The 25,550-nt window shown below is 49.2% G+C and overlaps 1 protein-coding gene across 1 annotated transcript in view; it reads left to right on the forward strand.

The window, feature by feature from the left end:
- The first annotated feature begins 6,825 nt into the window (after positions 1-6,825).
- Positions 6,826-25,550, forward strand: part of ECSCR (endothelial cell surface expressed chemotaxis and apoptosis regulator) — a 21,202-nt gene continuing 2,477 nt past the window's right edge. The window contains exons 1-8 of the mRNA XM_009999952.1: positions 6,826-6,883; positions 18,694-18,735; positions 19,475-19,525; positions 21,038-21,151; positions 21,643-21,690; positions 23,774-23,848; positions 24,127-24,225; positions 25,425-25,523. Coding sequence (XP_009998254.1) covers positions 6,826-6,883; positions 18,694-18,735; positions 19,475-19,525; positions 21,038-21,151; positions 21,643-21,690; positions 23,774-23,848; positions 24,127-24,225; positions 25,425-25,523 — 586 coding nt within the window. The remainder of the gene's footprint in view (positions 6,884-18,693; positions 18,736-19,474; positions 19,526-21,037; positions 21,152-21,642; positions 21,691-23,773; positions 23,849-24,126; positions 24,226-25,424; positions 25,524-25,550) is intronic.

Raw genomic sequence — 25,550 nt, forward strand, 5'->3', positions numbered from 1 at the left:
CACCAGCCCAGGCTTCTCCAAGCCCCATCCAACCTGCCCTTCAACACCCCCAGGGATGGGGCAGCCACAGCTTCCCTGGGCAACCTGGGCCAGGCTCTCACCACCCTCACAACCAAGCATTTCTACTCCAAATCTCATCTCAGTCTCCCCCCCTTCAGCTTCAAACCATTCCCCCCTCATCCCCTGCCCTTATCCCAAGTCCCTCCCCAGCTTTCCTGAAGCCCCTTCAGGCACTGGAAGCTGCTCTAAGGTCTCCCAAAACCTTCTCTTCTCCAGGCTGAACACCCCATCTCTCTCAGCCTTTTCAGCAGCAGGTGAACACCCTAATTAGGAGGGCAAGTAAAGGAGCTGCAAGCGATCCCTAATCAGGACAGAGTTAACAGGTGGTGCAGGAAGTTCTAAAGGCTTCCCAAGGCAGAAATCAGGCTCTGAGGAAAAACCACTAACCACAAAGTCCCTGCCAGCTCCTGCTTGCTGTGCTCCAGGAGTTTCCCCTGCTTAGAGGAGAGAGATAAGGAGAGTTATTGTTGCTCTGTGTTCGTAAAAAGATGATTGTTAAGAAGGGGGAGAAAGTCAGAAGCGAAATAAATTGGAATAAGCTCCGTGTTTGAATAGAGAATAATCATGTTGGGGTAATTTGCATGAGCAGCTGCTGCCACCTGAGACCCCGACTGCATTTTACAACGTCTAGTGCTACCAAGAGCAACCCAAGGAGCAGGCAGCAGCAGAGCTGGGGACTCTGCAAAGAAAAAAAAAAAAAGGGAAAAGCTGTGTTGGCATATAAGCCTTGGTGTCCTCCTGGAGGAGAAAGCTGGGACAAGATTGTCACTTGTTCCCAGGCTCCAGTTTGTTGTTATGATTCTTACAGCAATTTTTAACTTCTCTTTTGTCATAAAATCATAGCATGGTTTGGGTTGGAAGGGACCTTCAAGATCATCTAGATCCACCCCCCTGCATGGGCAGGGACACCTCCCACCAGCCCAGGCTGCTCCAAGCCCCATCCAACCTGCCCTTCAACACTGCCAGGGATGGGGCAGCCACAGCTTCCCTGGGCAGCCTGGGCCAGGCTCTCACCACCCTCACAGAAAAGAATTTCCCCCTCATGTCTCACCTCAATCTCCCATCGTCCAGTTTTAATCCCTTCCCCCTTGTCCTCTCACTCCCTGCCCTTGTCCCAAGTCCCTCCCCAGCTTCCCTGTATGATAAAAAGTCCCTCTCCCTGTATCTAAACATCTGTTTGCAAACTAAATACATGGAACAAATCCTGAGGGCCAGAACTTCAGTACCAGCTCTTTCCAGAAAAGGTCACACAGGAGAAGGGGCCACTCTCAGCTCCTGGGCTGGAGGCATCAGGGCTCAGGGCAGATGAGGGGACTTGAAGCTCCACCAGCACCACCTTTCCCTGCCACTTGTGTTTGCTTTTTGTTTGGCAGCCTGAAGCACCTGAACAGTGACAAAGTGTTTTGCAAGGATGGGCTTTCCCAGCTCCTCCAAGGTAGAAGTGATAGATCTGGGCCACAACACACATCAGGCCTGCACCAGCCCCCAGCACCTGCAAATCAACGAGTTCTGGCAATAATTACCCATTTTATCTTTGTCTTTATTAATATTTAGATGTTTTTAATCTTTTCTTTGCAAACACCATGTTTCACTGCTGTGGTTGTCCTTCAGCAGGAGCTGCTATGAAAGCTCCTGTTCCTGATGAAAGTGTTTCTCTCAATCCAAGCTGCTCCCTGATCTGAAATGACACAACCACAAAATCCAGGTGACACCATCTTGGTCACAGCTGGTGTCCCCCAGATGTGAGGTGACCAGGCTGGGGTGGCACAATGCAGCTCTTGGGATGGCTGGAAGGGGTGAGGTCTCACCACAACCTCCAGCCACCCTCCCTGCTGCTAATTAGGGAGCTATCAATTAAAAAAAATTAGCCCTGTGTTCATGTGTGAAGGGAGGTGGGACTCTGGGTGGTTTTCAAGTGAAATGATGGACCTTATCTCCTCTAACACAGGCCTGGGGAAGCTGATACTGCTCTAGCACCTCTGGAAAACAAAAGGGGGAAAATACCAAAACAGAAAACAACCTTCCTAAAAAAAGGACTATAAATTACATTTATTGTGAAGACCAAACGTTTCCAGCACATTCAACCACTTCTTAGTTTAGTGGGAAGACGCTGGAGCATCTGCCCTGCCAGAAGCAGCTCCAGTGCCCAGAGGAACAGGTAAAAGACCCCATTTCTTGTCCAACAGAGGGATCTGTGCTGGGATGCAGCTCAGGACAGACACGGATCTGGCCTTTCTGTTCTGGGGTGGGGAGGGAAGGGAATCACATTTTGACTTCTGGGACAATTCAGCAGAAGGAATGCTTAAGGGTGATCCCAGATGCTGCTCTCCTACCCCAGGGGCTGTCATCTGAGCCCACACACCTACAACAGGTTTTGATGTCCAGCTTTCACTGAGTGAGAAGAAACTGAGACCAACTTCTTGTCCAAAGAGATGCCTGGTGCCTCCAGCAGCAGAAAGACTCCCAGGGCTCAGCAGGTCAACATAGTCTGCTACCACCATAAGGCTTATGGGGTGCAGGACATTCCATGTCTCTATCTGCTCCCTTGGTGCCACCTCAATGAGCTTCTGCCTAGTGTGACCAAGCCACATCAACATCCATCCCCCTGTGGTTGGCTACACCAACCCCAGCATCACCCCCTCCTCAGCTGGGACCTGCACTGCTGCTTCCAACACTGAAACCACCTGAGTCCCCAGGTCCTCCAGCAGAGATTCCCTTAGCACAGGGACAGCAGACAGCAACATGGACAATGAAGGTGGTCACAAGGAAGATGACCTCAGGTCTCCCCACCCCTGCTATTGTGCAGGCTCTGCCCTGAGATGTACACGTTTCTTCACCAGTGCCAACACCTCGAGATGTTCAGCCAACTGCAAGGGGTGGCTGATGTGCTGCTGTCACCTCTCCTGCCTCTGCTGTGTCACCTCTTCTCTCAACCACCTCCACTGGGGGACCAGACAAGATGACCACTGCTGAAACACCAACACAGGTTCAGGTGTCACCTCCTCTCCTCTGGCTGTTTGCCACCCTGGGCCGAGCTGGCTGCTGGGGTCTGGCAGGAGGGAGGATGGAGGAGAAAAGGCTGTGGGATGGAGGAAAAGAGGAGCTGGAGGCTCTTCTGTGCCATATAAATGGCATAATGAGGACACTGTGCATGTGGAAACATCTTTAATCTGGAAAGCAACTCCTGATGATGTAAATTCCAGCTTCTGCCAAGGGGCTGAGCATATATCCAGAGCTCCCCAGCTGGGGCCAGGACCCAGTCAGCTCTCCTGGACACTCCCAGACAGTGGGGAACAGGGAAGACCAGGGTGAGAAAAACCAGAGAAGGTTCCAACACTGTCCCATGCAGGCTGACCCAGCCCCAGGGCCTGGGCTGGAGTCAGCTCTTGTCTGGGGACAGTGGCCACCCCCCAGGCTGGACTTTTGGGGGCTGAGGCTGGGTCACCACGGTGACCCTCAACCTCCTAGCTGAGCTTCCTGGGGAGAGACACAATCCTGGGGAGCAACAACCTCCACTGGGAATCAGAGTCTCAGCTAAGCTAACATCCCTGTCACTATTGTTCCAGTGGGACACAGTCCCTTGAGTGCCACAGCCTTGTCACAAGTATGTGATCTCGATGACGTTGGGCTCAGCATTCCCACATGGAAGGTGATGCCTGCAGGGGCACTGGCAGCTCACACCAGCCAGCTCCTCCTGGTCAGGCTGGACAGGGAGCTTCTTCTGGGAGCCCAGCACCTTCCAGTCCATGAGGTGCACCCCATCATCCAGGTCCTGTGGCATGGGCTCGTGGTAGAGGGTGAGCTGGACAGTGCGGAGGTGAGGGCCGTAGTGCACCACGACGATGATGAAGACAGCCAGGAGGACGAAGATGACAACGATGATGGAGATGATGGGCAGGGCATCAGATTTCCTGGTCACGCTCCTGACGATGGAGGTGGGAGTGAAGGCAGCTGCCTCCTGGGGCTCGGGCTGTCTCAGCTGGCTGCTGGGCACAGAGGTGTTCATGGCTGAGCAGGCTGACCTGGGGCAGAGACGCAGCATGGGAAGGGGTGACCACTGAGCAGAGACCACCTGATGTCCTTATCTCCTATCCTCCAGCCAGCAGCTCCTGCCTGCACTTGAAGCTACTGAGGAATGGATCAGTGCTGTAAGTGCTCCCTCCCCGGGACTTGCAGGATAAATGTTAGTGTTTATATCTGAGATTGTAGGACAGTGCCCTGGGCACACTGTGCTGGAAAGGTGATGCCCTTTGTCCTGGACACCTTCTGCGTGGGGCTCCTCCCTCCCCACCACACCTTGCTCCCTGGTGGGAGCCCTCCATCCTCCCCTCTTCACCACAAGCCCCACGGAGCAAATCCAAGACTTAAACCCCCCGGGAGACCTCTCTGGGAGACCCAACCCCACCAAAACACACCATGAGGCACCCCTCGCCACGGCCACACAATCCCGTGGGAGCCAGCGCGGGTGGGAGAGGCAAGAGGGGAACCCTGCCCAGCCCCCAGGGGTACCTGGCTGTCCCCGCTGCACGGGAATCATCATCTCCAGCGCCGAGGCTGGAAAGCCGAGGGCAGGAGCAGCAGCACCTCCAGGATGGTTGGATCTCCGTGAAGGTGCAGGAGGTTCCTCCAGGCTCACCCCAGAGGCTGCCACGTCAGGGCTCCACACCCCCGGGGACTCCCCGGGGCAGAGGAGGAAGCGCCGGCTCATCCATCCCACGGGCAGCAGAGCTGCTCCCTCGCCAGCCGGTGCCACATCAGCGCCACCGACCCCTCCCTTGCTGGGGTTGGAAAACACGAGCCCTCCCCGCGCCCGCTGCGAGACAAGAGCCCTTTTGTTCGGGGAGAACTTGCCAGCCGCCCCTTCGGCTGCAACCCCCGGCCCCTGACGGCGGGAAACCTCCCTCCTTCCACCCACCCGGCGTTAACATTGAATGAGGTTACAAAATGGTATTAAAAAAACCCCTAAATATCCCGCTTCAGCACATGAGCTCTTTGCAGAGCCTGGCAGGGGGTACCCACGGAACGCAGGTGGGGACTGTCCCCCCACCCCGGGTCTGGGGATGCCCTGGGGTCAGACCCTCTGCCAGCTGGAGTGACCTTGAGCACATCCCAGGGCAGGGAAGGTGGATCCTCCGGAGTTGTAGGCTCTACAAAATACATTGTTCCACCTTTCCATCCCAAAAGAACCCTGTTCTTACCTGGAGGCTCTCAGCAGACAAGCTGGGGTGAAGATCTGGGCTCTGTCCTTCCTGCAGGGGGGGGACAACAGGGTGGTGCCCCATCCAGCTGGGCATCCAGAAGAGATTTGGCCACGTTAGAGCTTCTGAGAATTTCCACTCGGTTCAGGATTTAGTAAAACCTTAATCTACAGCATAATCTCTGAGCATCACATCTGTGCAAGGGAGAGAAAAACCCATGGGGGAGGCAGGAGCAGAGGTTCTGTGAAAGCAGAGGCTGCTGGTGGGTGGTGGCTGCTTTGGGTCTGACAGTTTGCTTGGGGTTTTGGAGGTGTTTGAAGAGACCCACTAAAATGCAAGGAGCTGGGCACAGCTTAGGAGAGCTCTTCCTCCATTCCTGCCCCCATCTCCTGGTTGTGGAAAGCAAGAACCTTGCTGGCAGCATAAAACATCCCACTTGAATCAGCCCTGTTGCCCTCAGCCAAGCCTCTCTGGGTTTCCATGGGGCTGCAAGAGGGGGCTGGACCAGCCCCTCAAGCCAGGAAACAAAATCCTGGGGATTTGCTTCCTGAACACCCACAGACCCACTAGGATGGGCAGACAAGGGAGGCTTTCCCACAGGGGGATACTAAGACCCTTCTCCCCCCAAACACCCATTCACATCCCACACAAGACAACTTGTTACCTCTGAAGTTCAAGCATTGTCAGTGAGGAACAGACTGACAGGTCAGGGCCAAGAAACCAAATGCCCCAAACCACTTGGGCTGATTGGGGAGCAGAACTGGCCCAATTTCCCAGTTCCTCCCCTTGCCAAGGAATAGAGTTAGATTAAGTCAAAACCTACTGTGTGCTCTGTGTCCCGTGGGGAAGGCTGCTGCTGCTACCTGAAACCCAGCTCCCCAAAGGATGCTCGTGAAAACAACATCCCAAAGGACACTCCTGAAAACCAGCACCCCAAAGGATGCTCCTGAAAACAACATCCCAAAGCCAGCATCCCCAGATCAGCACATCCTGGTTCCCAGTCTTGCTGTAGCTGCACAGGGCAGCACCAGCTGCTGAATTACCCTGTCCCCACAAGGAAAAAATATTTCCAAATCCCTCCTGGAGATGTTCAGAAATGCCCTCCAAGCTGGGATGGGTGGACCAGCTCCTCCAGCACAAGGTCCTTGCTCAGGAAGGACCAACACAGCCTGCAGCCCCTGGGGCTGGTACAGAGCAGACAGGAGGGCCTGGTATGCACCTCCTCACCACAGACAGCATCTCCCACAAAACCCAGGCACCACTAAGCAGTTCCTGAGGCCTGAGGCAGGGCAGGCCCTTGGTGCTCTGCCCTGCTCCAAGAGCCAAACCCCCAAACACAGCGATGGCGAGGCTTCCTTTGCCGTCGGTAAGCGATGTCTCACATCCTCTCCGACCATAATGGGCTCAAACACACAGTTCCCTTGTGGATTCAGCCTGTTTCCTTCTATTCTTTAACAGGAAGCTGTGTAAGAGTCAGCCCAGGCAGGCAAATCTCTCCTCACCCTCTTGTCCCTCCCGGGATGGACAGAGCTGTAGTGGGGCTGTGGAGCCACAAGCTGCTGAGAAGATGCTGGCTCCGTCCGTCCACCCGCTCCTCTGGCTGTTTGGCTGTGTGCTGCTCAGAGGTGAGACACCCTGCCTGCACCCTGGGAGGGGGAACTATGCTGGGAGGGGGAGCTGGGGAGCTTCATGGAGGTTTCCATTGGAACAGGGAACATGGAGTAGCTGCCAGTGGAAAGCTCAGCCTTTAAACTGAGCGGTGTCAGGGTGCTGGGAAAAACGTGGCTGTAGCAGGTTTACAGGGGTTCTTTGCCAGCTCTGGGAGAAAAGAACCTGCTCCCTGGAAAACAAAAGGAGTGTTTCTGCTGAGGGTTGTGATGCTGAGGTGTTTAAGTAAGTGACTTTTGTGAAATAGCCACAAAGGTAGAACATTTAACACCCAGGACACTATTTTCCTCAAAGGTATTTTTCTTTGTATTTAATTTTTCCTTCTATTGCTATAAATACAAGCACCATGTGCAGGACCCAGGCAGGCCCTGCTCAGGGACCTGGTTTAGTGGTGGACTTGGCAGTGTTTATGTTTACAGTTGGACTCCATCTAAATTCAATCTAAATTATTTTTACTGTAACAGTTCTGATCCTCTGGGATCATTCTGCTTCAACATCTTCCCCACGTGGGTGGCAGCATGGGATGAAGGAGCTGGTTTCCTGCTCTGAAGGGTGACAGGTTGTTTTTTCCTGCACCATCAGACACCTCTTGTGTTGCTGACAGCTGTAGTAGCTGGGAGCTGCAAAACATCTGAAAAGACATAGACTACAATGTCATCACTGCTTCTAATAGACAACCACCTGAAAATAACACTGCCAATCTAAAGGTAGCATTAAATCATAGCATAGACTCATAGAATGGTTTGGGTTAGAAGGAACCTTAAAGACCACCTAGATCCCTACCATGGGCAGGGACACCTCCCACCAGCCCAGGTTGCTCCAAACCCCATCCAACCTGCCCTTCAACACTGCCAGGAATGGGGCAGCCACAGCTTCCCTGGGAAACCTGGGCCAGGCTCTCACCATCCTCACACCAAAGAATTTCCTCCTCATGTCCAACCTCAATCTCCCCTCTTCCAGTTTTAATCCATTCCCTCTTGTCCTCTCACTCCCTCCCCTTGTCCCAAGTCCCTCCCCAGCTTTCCTGGAGCCCCTTCAGGCACTGGAAGCTCCTCTAAGGTCTCCCTGGAGCCTTCTCTTCTCCCGGCTGAACACTCCAACTCTCCCAGTCTGTCTCCAGAGCAGAGCTGCTCCAGCCCTCCCAGCATCTTTGTGGCCTCTGAATTCTCTCCAACAGCTCCATGTCCTTCTTATGTTGGGGGCTCCAGAACCGGACTCAGTTCTCCAGGCTGGGTCTCATGAGAGCTGAGTAAAGGGGGACAATCCCAACTCTGGTCCTGCTGGTCACACTGCTGGGGATGCAGCCCAAGACACAAGCTGGTTCCTGAGCTGCAGAACACAGTGTTACAGCCACCACGCTGGTGGCCTTCCCCCCTGCCATGGATCCTGTCTCCCTTTTTGCACTGATCCAGCAGTTCTGAGATGGCTTTAATTTGATCTATAATTTTTCAGCAAAGTCACTAAGGGTTGCAGTAGGTGGGGGGAAAGCAGCTGAGCAAGGCAAAGCAGGTCAGCAGAGACACAGTGTCACACCACTGGGTCCCCAGCACCACAGGCACCTGGAGTAAGAAATTAGAGGCTTCTGAACAAGATAGAAGAGCTGAGAGGTCTCCCTGCACCTGAGGAGGTCAAAGTAACCTTGCAGGAGAGACAGAATTTGTTTTGGCTGGAAAATAATTCCTGCTTGTTTCCACACAGGCTTATTTTTTTTACCTTGTGTGAGTTCATGAATTTATTAATGAATTTATTATTTCTTCATTTAAATGCCTAAGCACTTGCAGTTATTTTTAAAAGAAAGTTCAATCACTGTTATGTGCAAATTGCTGAAGTGGGAGGGCTTGGAACATTTCTGTTCCAAGCCTGTTTTTTCTCCCCCAGAAACACTTCACAGAAAATTTGTCCAAACACACCTCTTCCTATGAAGAGTTTCCATTACAATGGGGCAGGCATTTTCCAGACAAAAGATTTCCCCTGAAAAATTCCTCCTCGAAGCTGTCGAGAACCCTGCAGGATTTTCCCACTGCTGCTCCATCCACTGCTCTCTTTATCTGTGCCACAGCCAGTGGATGGATAATGCCATGAGCAACACAGTGTATTAAAAACATAAATATATCAAAATACTTATTTTTAATAGAATTGAGAACATAGGGTTGCAGCTGGAGGACAGAGACTGAGTTACCAGGAGACCTCTCAGATATGATGCTGACTCCTTGGCCAAACAGGAGTGGCAAATGCAACCCCGACCTAGAGAAGAAGGAAGAGAAAACAGGAGGTGGTTAGAAAATGTTTGTTCACAAACAAGCTGCTCCCTTCTAGTAACATGAAACCCTATAGATGACTCTGCAAATCTGACTGGAGTGGCCAGAGATGGTTTCCAGGAATTATATCCCATTTACAATAGGTGAGTCAACAACAGGTGTCCTTGGAGGCAACGGTGCTGGTAACCCAACACCAGGAATGCTCCTACTGGGAAAGCCAAGGCTAGAAAAGGGAGATCTTGGAGCAACACCAGCAAAAGGCACCACCTGCCAAGCCTCAGCTAAAAGGTCTCACAGCCCCACTGCCCAGAGGAGCCCACTCAGCACAGCCTCACCACCTCCACAAGGAGGAAACTCCCATTTGTTGGTTTTTTTTGTAGACCTATGGCCAGGGAGGGTGTTTTTACCTGAATCATACCAGCACAGCAGAAAGGAGCCAAGTCCCCTTTGGTACCTCTGATTGTGGTGGTGTTTGGAGTTTAAAACGTTTGAAGGAGACTTTGCCCCTCATGTCAGTAGCTCATGAAACTTCCTACAGATCTGATGAAACATCAGGGATGTGGTTAACTAGCACCTGGTTTCACTAGAATCTCATCATCACTGGCTCATGTGAAACCACTGGATTGGGACCCAGTTCCCTGAGATCAAGGTTGCTGATCCAGGACACAGTGATGGGACAGGGACATCATAGTACAGAAGCAAAGCTAGTGGCCTGGGCTTGGTACCCTACATAAAAGGAGGCAGAGAGCTCACATGGAGCTGTTGCTTGCAGAAATGTGAAGAGGGGGCTGTGGAGGTGTGGAGCATGTCTGTCCACCCTCTGGAGCAAGCCAAACCCTTGTGGCACTGGGACAGCCACCACTGGTTCTGGGCAATGGTGTCCCCCATCCTTCCTACCACCATCAGGCACAACTGCAGACTCTGCACACTCTTGAGGGCAATACAGCCCTGGGCAAGCAGCCTCAGACATTAAATCCATCAAGCTTCTCTCATACATTAGCTAGAGGTGACTCTGGAGTTGCTAAAAATCATGAAATCACCATGAAATTAGTGTGAGTAAAAATGAAGAAGAAACCTGTCACAGGTGATGATGCACAGGAAGGAGACACATGAGCACTGGGCTTTGTCTGCCACTTACCACAGCCACATCATGCTCCTGTGCCTTACTTTCCCCAGATTTGAAATGGGGTTCATAAAATTATCTCTTCCATAAAGTGCTTTGGGAATAGAACCTAGGTGAAATCACCAGGGTCACTCACCTCAAATCAGGGCTCAGATGGAGCTCGTCAGGCCAAGATGCTTTACCTGCTCTTGGGCTGCCACTTCTGCAAGACTCAGCACTCCAGACAGCAGCACTGATGTGCTGAAATGACTCCATCCAGGCAGGAATGTCCTTCAGCTGCTCCCTTGGGGTGAGGGCCAGGAGGCTCTAGAAAAGAAAGTGGAAAGAACAGGAATTATGAGAAAACCCTTTGCAACCAGCCCTTTATACCCCTTGTCTCCTGGGTCACCAGGTGGGAGCTGAACCCAGCAGATCATGTTCCTGCATGGTGGTTCATGAACACCACACAGCCTGGCTGCTACCAGCAATACCCAAATAAACCTGGGGAAGCTTGGAATTACTGGGAAGAAGAAATTTGTTAATAAGCTTGGAAAGAGTAGCAAAGAGCCTCCATGAACCTGAGAGAAGGAAGAGGTGTGTGGTAGGCACCTACCACTGATCCACCATGTTGGCTGTGCTGCTACAGGGGATGGTGATGCCTGTGCTGTCATGGGGCTCTGTGGATTCCTGTCCAGAGGGACAGTGTAGAAACAAACACAGCAGCTCATCTCCTGCAGCAGCTGGAGCACACAAACCTTTGGAACAAAACCATACAAACTGGTGAGGACCTCCTGTGAGGTGGCCTGGGCAACAGCAGGACCTCCCTGGCAGCCTCCCTGAGGTGCAAAGCAGTGCTGCTGAGCTAGACTGCAACTCCAGACACTTGCCCTGTGCCTCAGTTTCCCTATCTGCAGAAAACAAAGCAGTGCTAACACCACCCCTCTCCAGGAAACTGGAACCAGTATGCAACTGGGAGGGTAATGGTGCAGCAGCCTGACAGAGCAGGTATTCACTCCCCAGGCACCACAGAGCAGTGGTGGTGCAGACAGGAGAAAAGTCCCGCTGCTTTCCTCCTCCAGGAACAACCACTTTTCATCTCAAAATCAGACCTCAGCACACACAGAGATGTGGCAGAGCCTGCTTCATGCACCTGGTTTCCCCACACTGTATCCCAGATTGTTTTCTTCATTCACTTAGTTTTTAATTGTCTTCTGCTTCTGCTTCCAGGACAGCTCACCAGCAATGAGCACAGAGCACAATGCTCAGACAAGATGTCCAGGCCTAGATGCAGCCCTTGAGAAGGAGCAGAGAAAGGCTAAAATGAATTTTAAATGCTGCCGAGATCCAGGTTTAATTCCTAGCTCTCCAAACTTTCCGTAACACTTTGGCCAAGTCATTACAATTCAGAACCACTTGGCAGGGAGCTGCCAAATTCCCCATGTCATTTGGGAGTTAGACACTTACACACCTCTGTGCATTTGGGACCTGATTTAGGCTGTCAGTCATCCAGCCTGCACAATGACACTTTTCCTCCCTCTCCTCCACCATTTCCACCTTACCTGTTCTGCTATGTGACCCTCAAGGCAGAGCCACTTTTTTTAGGTGCTTAATAAAATGGGACCTAGGCAGAGGTCTCTGCTTTCCAGGTTTCCTAATACAGGATTTATCCTTTTTTTTCCCATGTGAAAGCCCTAAGAATTGGGTGTTGCTGCTCTTGGCTTCTTCAGCAGCTGCTGTACTTCACCCAGGAAGCAGCTGCACGTACATTCAACCCTCAGTATATTTTTATCATTATTAGTTTGATGGAAGTGCCAATATAGGAATTGAAAAGTCTAATTTTAGATGTCTAGGTCTCTTTTCTGAAAGCATTTTTTCACCCAATCTGCCAGCTGAGGCTGGGTGAAACAGTGTGCTACCTGGGGACAGGCTGGACATAGAATCATGGAAGCATTTAGGTTGGAAAAGACCTTTAAGATCATCAAGTCTAACATTTAACCCTACTCTACCATGTTCACCCCTAAATTATAATCACCAAGCACCACTTCTATACATCATCACATCTCCCCCCAAAACTGCCAGGGAAGGAGAGTCCAGGGTTATAAATTATCAGGGATAGATGGTCTCTATCACCACTTTCGAGTGGCTGGGACCAGTCCCAGTGCCTTCATACTGGTGCCAAAGACCCTTCCTTATGACTCCATCCCTCTACGAACACAGACTGGGCAGCATGAGCCCTTCTTAAGTCTCTGAAGTGCTTCCAGCAGCTGGCCCAGGTCTCTACCACAACAGTGTTGCCATCCTCTGATATAAAGGTTGAGGTTTTTAAATGTCAGGGCCTCTTTGGTCAGCACCTGGAGAAACCACTATTTAAATACTACAATTGCCAAAAATAATACCTAAGCAGAAATACCAACTAGTCACCTTTTCTTTGGTTTGTTTTACATCATCTTTTTGTGCCAAGGAGTGAGCAGAACAAGCTGCTGGCTCTGGGAACACCTCAGCTGCCATGAAAGAAGGCTCCACAGAAAGACCCCTGTGCTCTCAGTCTACTGCTTATATCTAAACTGACAGAACTACTGCAAATAACAGAAGTCAAAAATTGCCCTGGAAAAAAATCAACCCAAAACCAGCTAGCTCTGAGTCAGAGCTGAGACACCCCTGCAGGTGATGTGCTCTTCTGCAGCCCTGCAGCTCTGCTGGGTTAATCAGGAGTTTCCCATTACAGTGAGAGCAGAATTTCCCATCATAAATCCCTCAGCAAGCTCCCTGTCTCCACCTAGAACTGCACAACCCGGCTGTAAATCACTTGCACCCAAACACACAACAAATGTCTTGGCAGGGCTCACGCTCAGTGACGAGTCACTTGAATGGCTTTGATGTTTATTGCCATTACAGCTGCGTCCTCATTATTATTGCTCCCTGTTTATATAGCCAGGGCCCTCCGTGGAGAGGAATGGGGCTGTGTTGGCAGCAGCACCAGGAGGAAGCAGCTTCCATTTGCACCAGAATCCCCTTGGGAATGTCTGCAGGGAGCCACGACACGTGGCACTTTTTTGTTCATGCCCATCCTGCTGCCCAGCCCCACAATGTGACCTGGGACTCTTCCTGCTCTGCATACATCTGTCCCCCTCCAGTGTAACTCAGCCAGGATGCTGAGCACCTTCACCAAAAGAAAACACCCCACAGAACAGGAGTTTGGATTATTTGAGTTGGCAGGGAAGGCATAACAAGCAGCAGTGGCCAGAAGTCAGAGCCAGAGTTGCTCTGCTTTGAAATAACGTGCGGTTGTGTTTATAAAGCCAGGGTCAGTTATTCCTGAGCAAAGTGCCAAAAGGGGATCTCCATCCCTGGGCCTCTTCTCAGCAAAGATCAAACACAGCAGAGCAAGGCAAGTGTCTGCTTGGCCAGGTGAACTCCAGGGTCAGAGCACTGGGAAAAAAAAACACCTGCTTATTCATCTTAGTTATGGTAACCTCAAGGTTCAGTGTTGCAAACTGAGAACTCCCCACCAGCCAGTCCTCTGGTGCCACCTTCAGTGAAGGGCTGGGCTGTGGTGGAGGAAAAGTGTGGAGTATGATCCTCTTCCTCCTGCCCTAGCAGCAGGGATGCTGGAGCCAGCCCATGGGATGGTCCCATCAGGGATGGAAGTGCAGGTAATATCATTTCCCTTGCCCTCAGCTGCCTCCCGTCCCTAGAGGCTCCACTCAAGCTCCCAGATTTCTCCTCAGCTGCACCAAAACCAGTGGAATAAACTCCCAGCTCAGCACCTTTATCCCCCTTTTCCTTTGACAAAGACTAAGTGTAGACAGTAGCTCTTCCTTCAGCAATTCTTGATGCTTGCATGTGCTATGTACACTAAAAAGCACCTGTGATTATCTAAAAAAGAAAATGTGTTACAAGCAGCTACTTCTCCCCATGGAGGAACAAGACAATGGCCTCCACAAGGACAAAGAGGAGCTGTTTGAGTTTGGCAACTGCTAGAACATACTGGTCCCCATGATGACCTCAGCACATTATTTTTGGTGCTGAATTTATAGAGAACCTTAAGGCATTTCCCAGCCAATATCCAATGTGCTGGAAAGCTGTTAAAGAGGAGAAAGCCAAGTGGCAAAGGAAAAACTTGGCAAATTCTTGGGATCATAGAATCATAGAATCTTAGGGGCTGGAAGGGACCTCGAGAGATCATCTAGTTCAACCCCCCTGCCAGAGCAGGGTCACCTAGAGTACATCACACAGGAACTCATCCAGGTGGGTTTTGAATGTCTCCAGTGAAGGAGACTCCACAACCTCCCTGGGCAGTCTGTTCCAGTGCTCTATCACTCTTACAGTAAAAAAATTTTTTCGGATATTCACCTTGAACCTCCTATGCTCCAATTTACACCCATTACCCCTTGTCCTATCACTGGTCATCACTGAGAAAAGCCTAACTCCGTCCCCCTGACACTCACCCCTTACATATTTGTAAACATTGATGAGGTCACCCCTCAGTCTCCTTTTCTCCAAGCTAAAGAGACCCAGCTCCCTCAGCCTTTCCTCATAAGGGAGATGTTCCACTCCCCTAATCATCTTCGTAGCTCTGCGCTGGACTCTTTCGAGCAGTTCCCTGTCCTTTTTGAACTGAGGGGCCCAGAACTGGACACAATACTCCAGATGTGGCCTCACCAATGCAGAATAGAGGGGGAGGAGAACCTCTCTTGACCTACTAACCACACCCTTTCTAATGCACCCCAGGATGCCATTGGCCTTCTTGGCCACAAGGGCACATTGCTGGCTCATGGTCATCCTCCTGTCTACCAGGACCCCCAGGTCTCTTTCACCTACACTACTCTCCAGCAGTTCAGCCCCCAACCTGTACTGGGACATGGTGTTGTTCTTCCCCAAATGTAAAACTCTGCACTTCCCCTTGTTGAATTTCATCATGTTTCTCCCCGCCCAACTCTCCAACCTATCTAAGTCTCTCTGAATGGCAGCACAGCCTTCTGGTGTGTCAGCCACTCCTCCCAGCTTAGTGTCATCAGCAAACTTGCTGAGGGTACATTCTATACCCTCATCCAGGTCGTTGATGAAGATGTTGAACAACACCGGTCCCAGTACCGACCCCTGTGGGACTCCACTAGTCACACACCTCCAACCAGATTCTGCCCCATTGACTACAACTCTCTGACTCCTTCCTTTCAACCAGTTCCTAATCCACCTCACTTCCTGATCACCAAACCCATACCTGATCAACTTTTCTACAAGGATGCTGTGGGAGACGGTGTCAAATGCTTTACTGAAATCAAGATAAACCACATCTACCGCTCTACCATCATCTATCCACCTAGTAATTTCCTCATAGAAGGCTATGAGGTTAGTCAAACATGATTTACCCTTGATAAAACCATGTTGACTGCTCTTGATGACCCCCATGTCCTTGATGTGCCTGGAGATAGTGACAAGAACAAGTTGTTCCATCACCTTTCCAGGGATGGAGGTGAGGCTGACCGGTCTATAGTTACCCGGGTCCTCCTTCTTGCCCTTCTTGTAGACTGGAGTGACATTTGCTATCCTCCAGTCCTCAGGCACCTCACCTGTTGCCCATGACTTACTGAAGATGATGGAGAGTGGCCTAGCAATGACCTCCGCCAGCTCCCTCAGCACCCTTGGGTGCATTCCATCTGGACCCATTGATTTATGGATGTCCAGATTACTCAACTGATCCCTAACCCAATCCTCATCTACCATGTCAAACTCTTCCTCTATCTTGACTTCTTCTGGGGCTATATGAATCTGGGGCTCATAGGGAGACCCTGCAGGAGTGAAGACAGAGGCAAAGAAGGCATTCAGCACCTCTGCCTTCTTTATATCCTCTGTCACCAGGGCTCCCACCTCATTCCTCAATGGGCCAATATTGCCTCTATTGCTAGTTTTGCTAGCTATGTATTTGAAAAAGCCCTTTCTATTATCCTTAACCTGACTTGCAAGGTTAAGTTCCAAGGAGGCCTTAGCTTTCCTAATTGCCTCCCTACATCCTCTGACAACAGTCCTATATTCCTCCCACGTGACCAGCCCCTCCTTCCATGATCTGTAGATTTTCCTTTTCCACTTAAGTTTGCCCAGTAGTTCCTTCTTTAACCATGCAGGTCTCCTAGCACCCTTACTAGATTTCCTAACCATTGGGACGCTCTGATCCTGTGATGATGGAAGCAGCCCAGGTCACTGCACTGACTCTCCATAGAGTCACTGGTCCCCCAGGGACCTGGCAGTGCTCCACAGCACCCCAGGAGACAGGGCTGCAAAGGGGCAATCCCCCTTCCTCAAAAGCAGCATCTCTACCTCTTCAAGAAGGGCAACTGTGTGCCCCAAGGCTCTTTTTTTCCATTAATTAGTCGATTTAGTAACTGGTGTTACATCTGTCCATAATCCTGTCTACACTTCTAGACTGATGTTCATTTAAGCTGCTCTTCAAAACCTGCAGAGAAGGTTCTCCCACACAATCACTTCTAGCAATTCAGTGTCCTTATGTTAAGACAGTTTCCTGTTGCCCAGCCTCTCCTTTCCTTACTGCAGTTAAGCCCCTGGTTCCTGGTCCATTTCCCAACAGATTTAAGAACCTAATTAGTCCCTTCCTCTCTGTGCAATTAAAGACCTGATCATGTCTCCTCTTTAGGAGACAAAGAAAGGCAGGCTTTGCCAGCCTGCTGTCCAGTAAGCTAGAAAGGCATGGAAAAGATCTGAAAAGCCAGGTCTGATTTTCACTGCCAAATCCCATCTGTAAAGAGACCATGTTTTATTATGTATTCCCTATAATTTACACATTGTTTTGGTTCCTGCTTGGCTGCAGTCATTGTCATAAAGCCTCAGACAAAAAAAACCAAAGATGGCTCCAACACCATTACATGAGAAAAACGCAATAAATCAGGAGCTCTCTACAGCCAGACAGTTCCAAGGGGTAGGGTCTGAGCCAAGCCCTGATAACCCACATATACTGGATGCTAAATACCTCATTCCAGACACACAGCACTCTCAGAACATCCATCTCACCTCTTTCAAACACCTACCACAAAGTTCATCACCTACATTGCCTCTAGGGCTGCTGGTGAGACAGGATGTTGCAGGTTGTGGCTCCTCTTGCCACAGCTAGAGTGAGGTAGAGACCTGAAACAGGTCAGAGCAGGAGAGTTTTAGAAGTGCCTGGTCCTCTCTTGGGTGAGAAGGAGCCTGAAGATGAGCTCTCTTGCAGGCTGGCTCAAGAAATGTAAAGCAGCAGGTGAGATGAATCTCATGTACAGGGAGGACAGGCTCTTACAACAGGACAGTGAACAGGAAGGATTCAGCCTTTACTGCTGCACCTTTTTGTCCAAAACCTTCAGTTGTGGAACTCTGGTGAGATGGATCACCAGTGGGATCTGGTTTCTCTAACTGCAATGTAACTTTTCATTAAACTACAGGCAGCACCAGGATCACCAGCAATAACCATTTAAAAATACCAACTAGGATGTGCATTTCCAAAATGACACACTCAAAGTCACCTTCTCAGAGCTACATCAGTTGTTTGATTTGAGCGTTTAAAATGCATTTACATTTTCCAGTTCTTATCCCCAAATCTGGGAACTGACATTTTTTTTCCCATTTTAAATGGCAGCATTGCTGCCATCTCATCTAATCATAGTACTCCGGGAGCCGGGGCTTGAAGAACACCAGAGGTCCTGAGAGTTGGTAATATGGAACATTGGTGCAGGGATGTTTTCTCATAAATCCAAAACAAAAATAATTAAAAAACTAAAATGCTTTTCAGTTGAGAAACCAGGGACTCAGTGCAACACCTACAATCCCAGGAGAGCAAAGCCTTGCATGGACCTAGAGGTTACCATGACCAGGGAAGGCAGTTCCAAGTCAGTCCCCCAGCTTCCCAGGATACAAACACATGGGACAGAAGGATCACAAGGAGGAGACAGAAAAGAAAAATAGTCCCATCAGCTCCTAGAAGCCTTTACAAACCTCATCCATCCACTCTTTGAGGTCTCAAGGGAACAAACCATTCCCATGTCTTACCTCTTCACACAGCTCCAGAACACAGGTCAGCCTTTCTCTGCCAAGACCAAACTGGAGGCAAACAGCTCCTGGGGAGAAAACAACTCCAGTGATTTGTAAGGACTGGAATTTTCCCTGTCCCAGAAGCAGAGGCTCTCTGAAGGCTTTGGCTCCATCTGGGGAGGATGGTATTTATCCTGCTTGAATGAACTAATTTACCCAGAACCCTGCAGTTTTGCACTTGCCTTTGCTAATGCTGTTGGGGAACTCACATATTTCAAAGTCATTCCTGCAAAAAATTAGGAAAACCCAAACCACATCGCCAGCAGGAACATAGTAATTTTTTGATGACAGTCAGATTATCACCACTAATACTCTTATTCTTTCATTTCAGGTACTATAGCCTCCACAAACTCCTCTGTCCACGCTGTAACAGGTACCTCCTGGGTTGGAATCATGCTTTCTGTGTCTATTTGGATGTGGATGCACATGCCCATGCAGGGATGCAAATGGAGGGTCATATCATGCCATGGAATCATAGAATGGTTTGGGTTGGAAAGGACCTTCAAGATCATCCAGTCCCAACCCCCCTTGCACAGGCAGGGACACCTTCCATCAGACCAGGTTGCTCCAAGCTCCATTCAACCTGCCCTTCAACACTTTCAAGGGGGGACCAGCCACAGCTTCTCTGGGCAACCTGTTCCAGGGTCTCACCACCCTCACACTAAAGAATTTCCTCCTGTCTCATCTAAAACTCTCATCAGCTGAAACACCTTCTCCATCTATCATCAATCATCCCCAGATCTCCAGGGATGGTGCCCCAGGAGATGACCATGCCTGGCTCTTTTTGTCTGGAAGAGCCATGTGGTGGCCAGGAAGCCTAGCAAAAACAGAGGGATCCTGCCTCATCTTTGCTCCATTTCCCCCAGCTGCTTCCTCGCTGTGAACATGCTCTTCTCCATGGATCCAAGAGCCAAGATGCCTTTGCCCAGAGATCCCTATAGCCACACCAGTGACAAACTCTCTCCTAAGCATATCTTGGCCCCATCACCTTTTCAGCTCATACTGGCCACAAAGGCCCCTTTCTAGCCCATCCTTCAAGCCTCCCTATAGGGATCCCACCAAGGAGCACATGTAAGAGATGTCACCTCCACGTCTCTCTGCTTGTATTCCAGGTCAATCCCAATCAACACCACACAGCCCTGAAGTGAAGAACCACACCTCAGGTAATAACATCTGGAGGGAGACATCCTCAGGGGCACCCTGGCTTGTAACAGGTCTGACTCCCAGTACAACCCAGCAATAAAGGGGGCAGGGTAGGTGGGAGCAGTGGTGGGGAAGCAGAAATTGTCTTGCAAGGGCTCCTGATCCACAGCTCAGCCCAGAGGAATGAAGGAACAGGCCTGAGCAAGAACAAGGAAAAATAACTAAATTGGACAGAGACTAAAAACTGCCAGTGCTTCACACACCCTCAGCACTTCCATACAACGGGTCAACACATTCCCTACTTCTCCCAGAGGAAAAAGGGAAGCTTGAAGAGGCATGTCCTAAGCTGTAAATGCTTGTGCCAGCACAGGGACTGAACATTGCCTCAGCTTCACTTCAGTTATTCGCGTTGGGGGTTTCACTTTGCTCTCCACCTCCCTGGAAACAAATCACTCATTAGGGCAGAAAAATATTTAAATGCTAGATGAACCTCTGAGGAATCCCTTTCCTGTTCTCCTCCTCTGCTGAAACCAGCTTCAGGACATTACAATGCACTCAGACAGGAGTCCTGGGAGGGGATGTCAGGAGGTGTCAGCAGAAAGTTACATATTTGGGTCTGAAAATACACAAAACTAAATTCACAAGAAGGGATCTCTACAACTCCAGATCCATATCCGTTAGTCCACTTGGATATTTGGAGACAGATCTCTTCCTGCTATGTTGAGGGGAACAAATAAAGTCTTTCTAAGCATAGCTACCCCTCCAAAGGGAACCCAAAAAGATAAGGAAATAGATGGTAAAAAGATCTCAGATTCTGCTTCCATGTGTTGTAGAAAAAAACTTATTCCTAAATTCTAATATTTTGGTGAAGCATTTGGATCAAAGGAAAAAAGCCAACAACCTTAAAACCATTTTCACTCTTCTCATTTTTACTGGAAAGCCAAGAAAAGCCTAGAGAAGGAACTGACCTATAAATTCTAAGCTGGTGAGCCACTCTTCCTTGCAGACAGTCTACTGAAAGCTTTTTATTTCCATGTCTTGCTCTGGATCATTTTCTTGCTATGCAGCTTAGAGGAGCAGGTTAGAGCAGATGACAGAGCCTCAAGCCCACTGCAAAAACTGAAGTACCTGTGTTAGAGACTCCCAGTGAAACAGCAGTCAGCCTTTCAGATAACAAGCAAACACACACAGGGGTGCCAGGCAGCTCTAGCCAGTTAAAATGTCCAGTGATAAAGATATGTTCATTTTCAAAGTGGGGAAAAAAGAGGTGGCAAAAAGCAGACTTGCTCCCCATTTGCTAAGCTCTGTCAGCTCAGCATCTTTGTACACTAAAAAAAGCAAAACTCAATGCCAAAGTATAAGAGCTCCCTGACTGTGAGCAGGACAAGTTTCCTTGTCCATTCATGCCCATGCTTTCCTCAGTAGATTTTCCATAACTGCCAAGGAGTGTGAGGACTCTTTGCAGTAGCCGTGCCTCCTCCAAGCTGTTTCTGGGCAGAGCTCTTTGAAGTAATCCTGTGCTTCCTCTGCAGAGCCTTCAGTAAAATCAACACCACCAGCTGACTTGAATTTCACCTCTGAGACTCAAACTACCATAGCCACATTCTCTTCCATGGCCACAACACTGCCAGCATCCACTGTACAAGGTAAGTGCGGAAAACCCATGTGTTTGCTCAGGCAGGACCTGTTCATGCATCCCTCCTCATCCAAGCAAAACTGGGGGCATCAGGAAGACTGGACTAGTCCACACCATGCTACTTATTCAGTAGCAGCAACTTTTGAATGAGTCTGCTGCAAGAGTAGCTCCTTCCAGCTCCCCATAAGCACTGGGTTGGACACAACCAAGACCTACACATGACAGCTGCACAGCCCCTAGCAGAAAAAAATTACCATGCTTTACCACGTGATGTTGTGTGGAGGAGCTATAGGCACCCCAGCTGACCTCTCCAAGCTAATCTCTCATGTGCCCTCTCCAAACTGACTGCACAGCTTCCTAGCTGGACCTCTTGACCTTTGTTTGGAGGGGAAGTCTCATGGAAACAAAGTTTTTTATGCAATAGAGACACCATATCTCTCTTTAGCACAACTAGAAGAAGCTTCAAGACTTAATTCTCCTTTCCCATCTTTTGTTATGCAGATGAAAAGTCTAGTGGAAGCAGAAGCACAGCAGCTTCACCATCTCAAGGTACTTTGTCCTTTTGTAAAGTAACAAAAGGATTGGATCATTTCATGACAGTTCATTTACTTGTTTCACATCGTGCAGGTTACCCAAGCATTATTCTTTACCTTGGGGTTGAACCACCAGTAACCCAAAATCATGTCTGTTACCCTTACAAGTGGTGATAAAACACAAGACTGAATGCACTTAACATCCTCTGCCTGGCATGAACTTCAACAGTTTAAAGACTGGTTGATGTTCAGGAAACAGAAGCTCTTTGAACATTCTTTAAAAAATAAAATCTGCTTTTGACAGTTTGCTTAACCCAGCCTGTGAGCAAAAAATTGGAAATTCAGTACAAGTATTCTGAGAATAAGGGCAGAATCCAAAAGAATGTGAAGACTGAAATCTGACAATTGAGCTGATTCCCCATTGAAGATTCACCCTCTCATACCTGCAATGGTCAAGACAGAGACTGCTCTGCCTCTCCAAGCACCTTTCAAGATCTTCTCTAACACAAGCAAGGTTAAAAACCCATGGTCAGCCCAGCCTGCACAGATGTCCAACCAGCATGTCTGTGCCCAGCCAAGCCAAGAGCCCTCTGCAGCAGAGCAGATTGCTATTAATTATAACCCTGCATTAGATCTGAAAAGCTCCATACTTCTTTGACTGTAGCAACATTGCTGATGCTTCCAAAAGTGAAGTCTCCTGCTGTGTGAAACCAAACATTTCCCAGGGACAAGGTGCCCATGCAAGGCTCAGCAAACCACAGCTCCTGCCCACCGCCTGTGGCAAGAACAATTTCAGAATGAAACAAAGGGTTTGATGAGTGGTGAAAAAATCACCCAGTACTAGTCCCTGCTTCTCAGACCTGTTCTGCTCCTTGTGGTTTCTGAATCAGTTACATTTGTTATTTCATACCTCTTCCCCTCTTCATCCCATTTCCCCTTTTCCTTTTGACTTTTGGCAAAATGCATGTTCTGCAGCAGGGATGTTTTCTGCAAGGCAAGAGCCCCAGTTTCAGCTGCACACTCTGCACAAGTGCCAGGAGCTGTTTCACACTTCTCCAGGCAGCACATACTTTTGGCCAATGCTGCTTTGTGAAGGTGGAGATGTAAAAGGAGGAAAGATTATCCTATTTGACCTACAGATGATCTTCTGAAGTTCTAAAGCATCATTTTTGTCTCCTGACAGGATCTGTATCTCTTCACTAAGGTCAATGCAGGTTATCTGGCCTCCAACACACATCCAGGGGGCAGCAAAGGGGTTTTTTCTCCTCTGCAAAAGTGAAACACACAGGCCAGCTTTAAATTTGCTTGCACAGGGATTTTAAGCAGCTGTCACAAAGCAAACAGCTTCATGTGAGCCAGTTCATCCCACTGAGAACTGAGTCCTTGCTCAAACCAACCTGTGCTGCCACAGCTAGACTACATATGGTGTACAAGTAGCCTAACTCAAACAAGCTTAATTACTTCTAGATGACCCAAGACAGCACACCCACTAATTCCAACCTCAAGGACAAGCTGGACAGTCAGTCCTCAACCATATTCTGCAGAATTTCTTCCCCAACCAGCCTTTTTTTTTTTTTTTAAAGCCTCAACATCCCCCATCCCTGGCAGTGTTATAACCTTCCCAGTTCACTCTTCCAGTACTCAACAACTGTATCTGCCCCAAAAAATTGCCCAGAGAAGCTGTGGCTGCCCCATCCCTGGCAGTGTTGAAGGGCAGGTTGGATGGGGCTTGGAGCAGCCTGGGCTGGTGGGAGGTGTCCCTGCCCATGCAGGGGGATGGGACTGGATGATCTTGAAGGTGACTGCCAACCCAAAGCATTCTGTGAGTCTATGATTCCATGAAAACTGCATCTGAGGCTGCAGACCCTGAACAGTTACACAAGAGCATTTGAATGTTGGTTCCCTGAGTTTCTGTTTAGATGTGGAAAATGGCACAAAGTGTGTTTTGTGGGAAGGTTTTAGCTCAAGTACAAACTCCAGGTTTTCCCAAGTATCACCAGCACCACTGTGAATCCATTCTCTCCAGCCTGCCCATCAATTCTTTTGGGTATCAGCTGACACTCAAGGATGAGACTCACATTCTGCATTTCTATGTGCAGGTCAAGAGTCCACAAGAAGTGAGACTGCCAGCCCACAAACAACTCAAGGGGCTTTCTCCCTTCTGGCCCAGAGAGGTGAGTACCTCTAGATATTTTCTAGCCCTTTTCACAGGCAACAGCAAGGCCACCACATTGCTGTTTTCAGGGCAGCACAGTGAATGGCCAAAAAGTACCTAAGGGATACTGACCATACCATCTAGCCCTTGAAATGCTTGTGAAGCTCCACAGAAGCAGCACTTGGGGGCAACATCTTAAGCCTGAGAATAGCAGTTGTGAGACACAGCAGGGAAGGTGCCACTATGGCAAAAGGAAGAAAGACTTTCCTATAAAACTGTCTTTTCCCTCTCTTGTAGGCACCTCAGAGCTAGTCACCCCGAAACCAGAGACCTCTGGCTACTTGCCTGTGCCCACTCCCACAGATGACAAATCACCACTGACAGTGGCAGCTTTTGGTAAGGTCTTGTGCAATGTGGGGAGAGAAGGGGGGATTTGTTTTGCCAGGCCACACTGTTTTGGATACCCAGCTTCAAAGATGCCTCCCTTGAGATAGCTTCACAGTTTTCTTCTCTAGCATGCCCAATTCTGAATTTTCCAGAGTGCAAGGGAAAGCCCTCAAGAAAAAGACTTGTCACCAGCAGGCAATAAGGCACCTAATAAATACTCCCAATATACAAAGGACAGACAATTTGAAGGTCCACCTGAGCTTGGGATCTTGCTCGCAGCACCACTTCCACATTAGGACAAAACCTGGGCACATGGTCTCTCTGATAGTGCCTAGAATAAGTCTACTTGTAGACGATTGTTCTTCCCTGCAAACCTGTTGGAACTGCATTCCCACCCTGCCTTACTGCCTTCCCTTGTACAGCTGCACCCTGCTTAGCAGGAAGCAGCCAGGACCTCTGCACTCTTCAGGCTGTGGAAGGATGGAGCAAGAGATGCCAGACTTTAACCTGGCAACAGATTTGAAGACAAGCACAGGGCAGATTTCAGAGACCTGCTCCGCCTTGGCTCAGCCTGTTCCCCTCCCCCCATGAGGACTAGCAAGAAACCAAATTTGCTTATTTTTTACCAGAATATTGAAAAAAAAAGTTATTTCAGAAGCCTTTTTAAAAGTCAAGTGTTAATCTGATAATATAATTTGTGGATACACCCCAAGGAAAGCCACAAGAAGTCCTGAAACAGTCTTAACAAGATCCCTGTGCAAAGGCTAGTTTGATTTATCAAGGCCAGATGTCACAATCAAATCAGCACTTAGCCACTGGCTTATGAGACAGAAGATCATTCACAGCCTTTAGCCTGTCTCCATTATATTATGTATTTATCTGACTTCATACACCTTTAGGATCTACCAATTCTAGTAAGGATATATTGACTTCAATCAATCCCCAGAGTAATCAGCTGACTTCCACCCTCCTGGCACTGCCTTGTCAATTAACTAATCATCAGAGCCTTTTGAGGCTACAACACAAGAGCATAAAACCATTCACTCTAGTGACTGTTTCTCTGCCTATTACGTACCATGCTCATGTTAATGGAAATCCTGATTTCCTACCCAAGTTTTGATGACAGTCAAAGTCTCTCCACCACACAAGAAGCTGAGAACAGGCTTGTTGCTGTATCAATCACAGCCAGTTCTCTCCTCCATCCCCAGGTGTCATCAGCTTCATAGTTATCCTGATAGTGGTTGTCATCATTCTGGTCAGCGTGGTCAGCCTGAGGTTCAAGTGTAATCGCTCCAAGGACTCAGAAGGTATTTGCTTGGCACAATCTGTCTTTC

The sequence above is a fragment of the Chaetura pelagica genome, unplaced genomic scaffold, assembly GCF_000747805.2.
Source record: "Chaetura pelagica isolate M959 unplaced genomic scaffold, ChaPel_1.0 scaffold296, whole genome shotgun sequence".
Lineage (NCBI taxonomy): Eukaryota > Metazoa > Chordata > Aves > Apodiformes > Apodidae > Chaetura > Chaetura pelagica.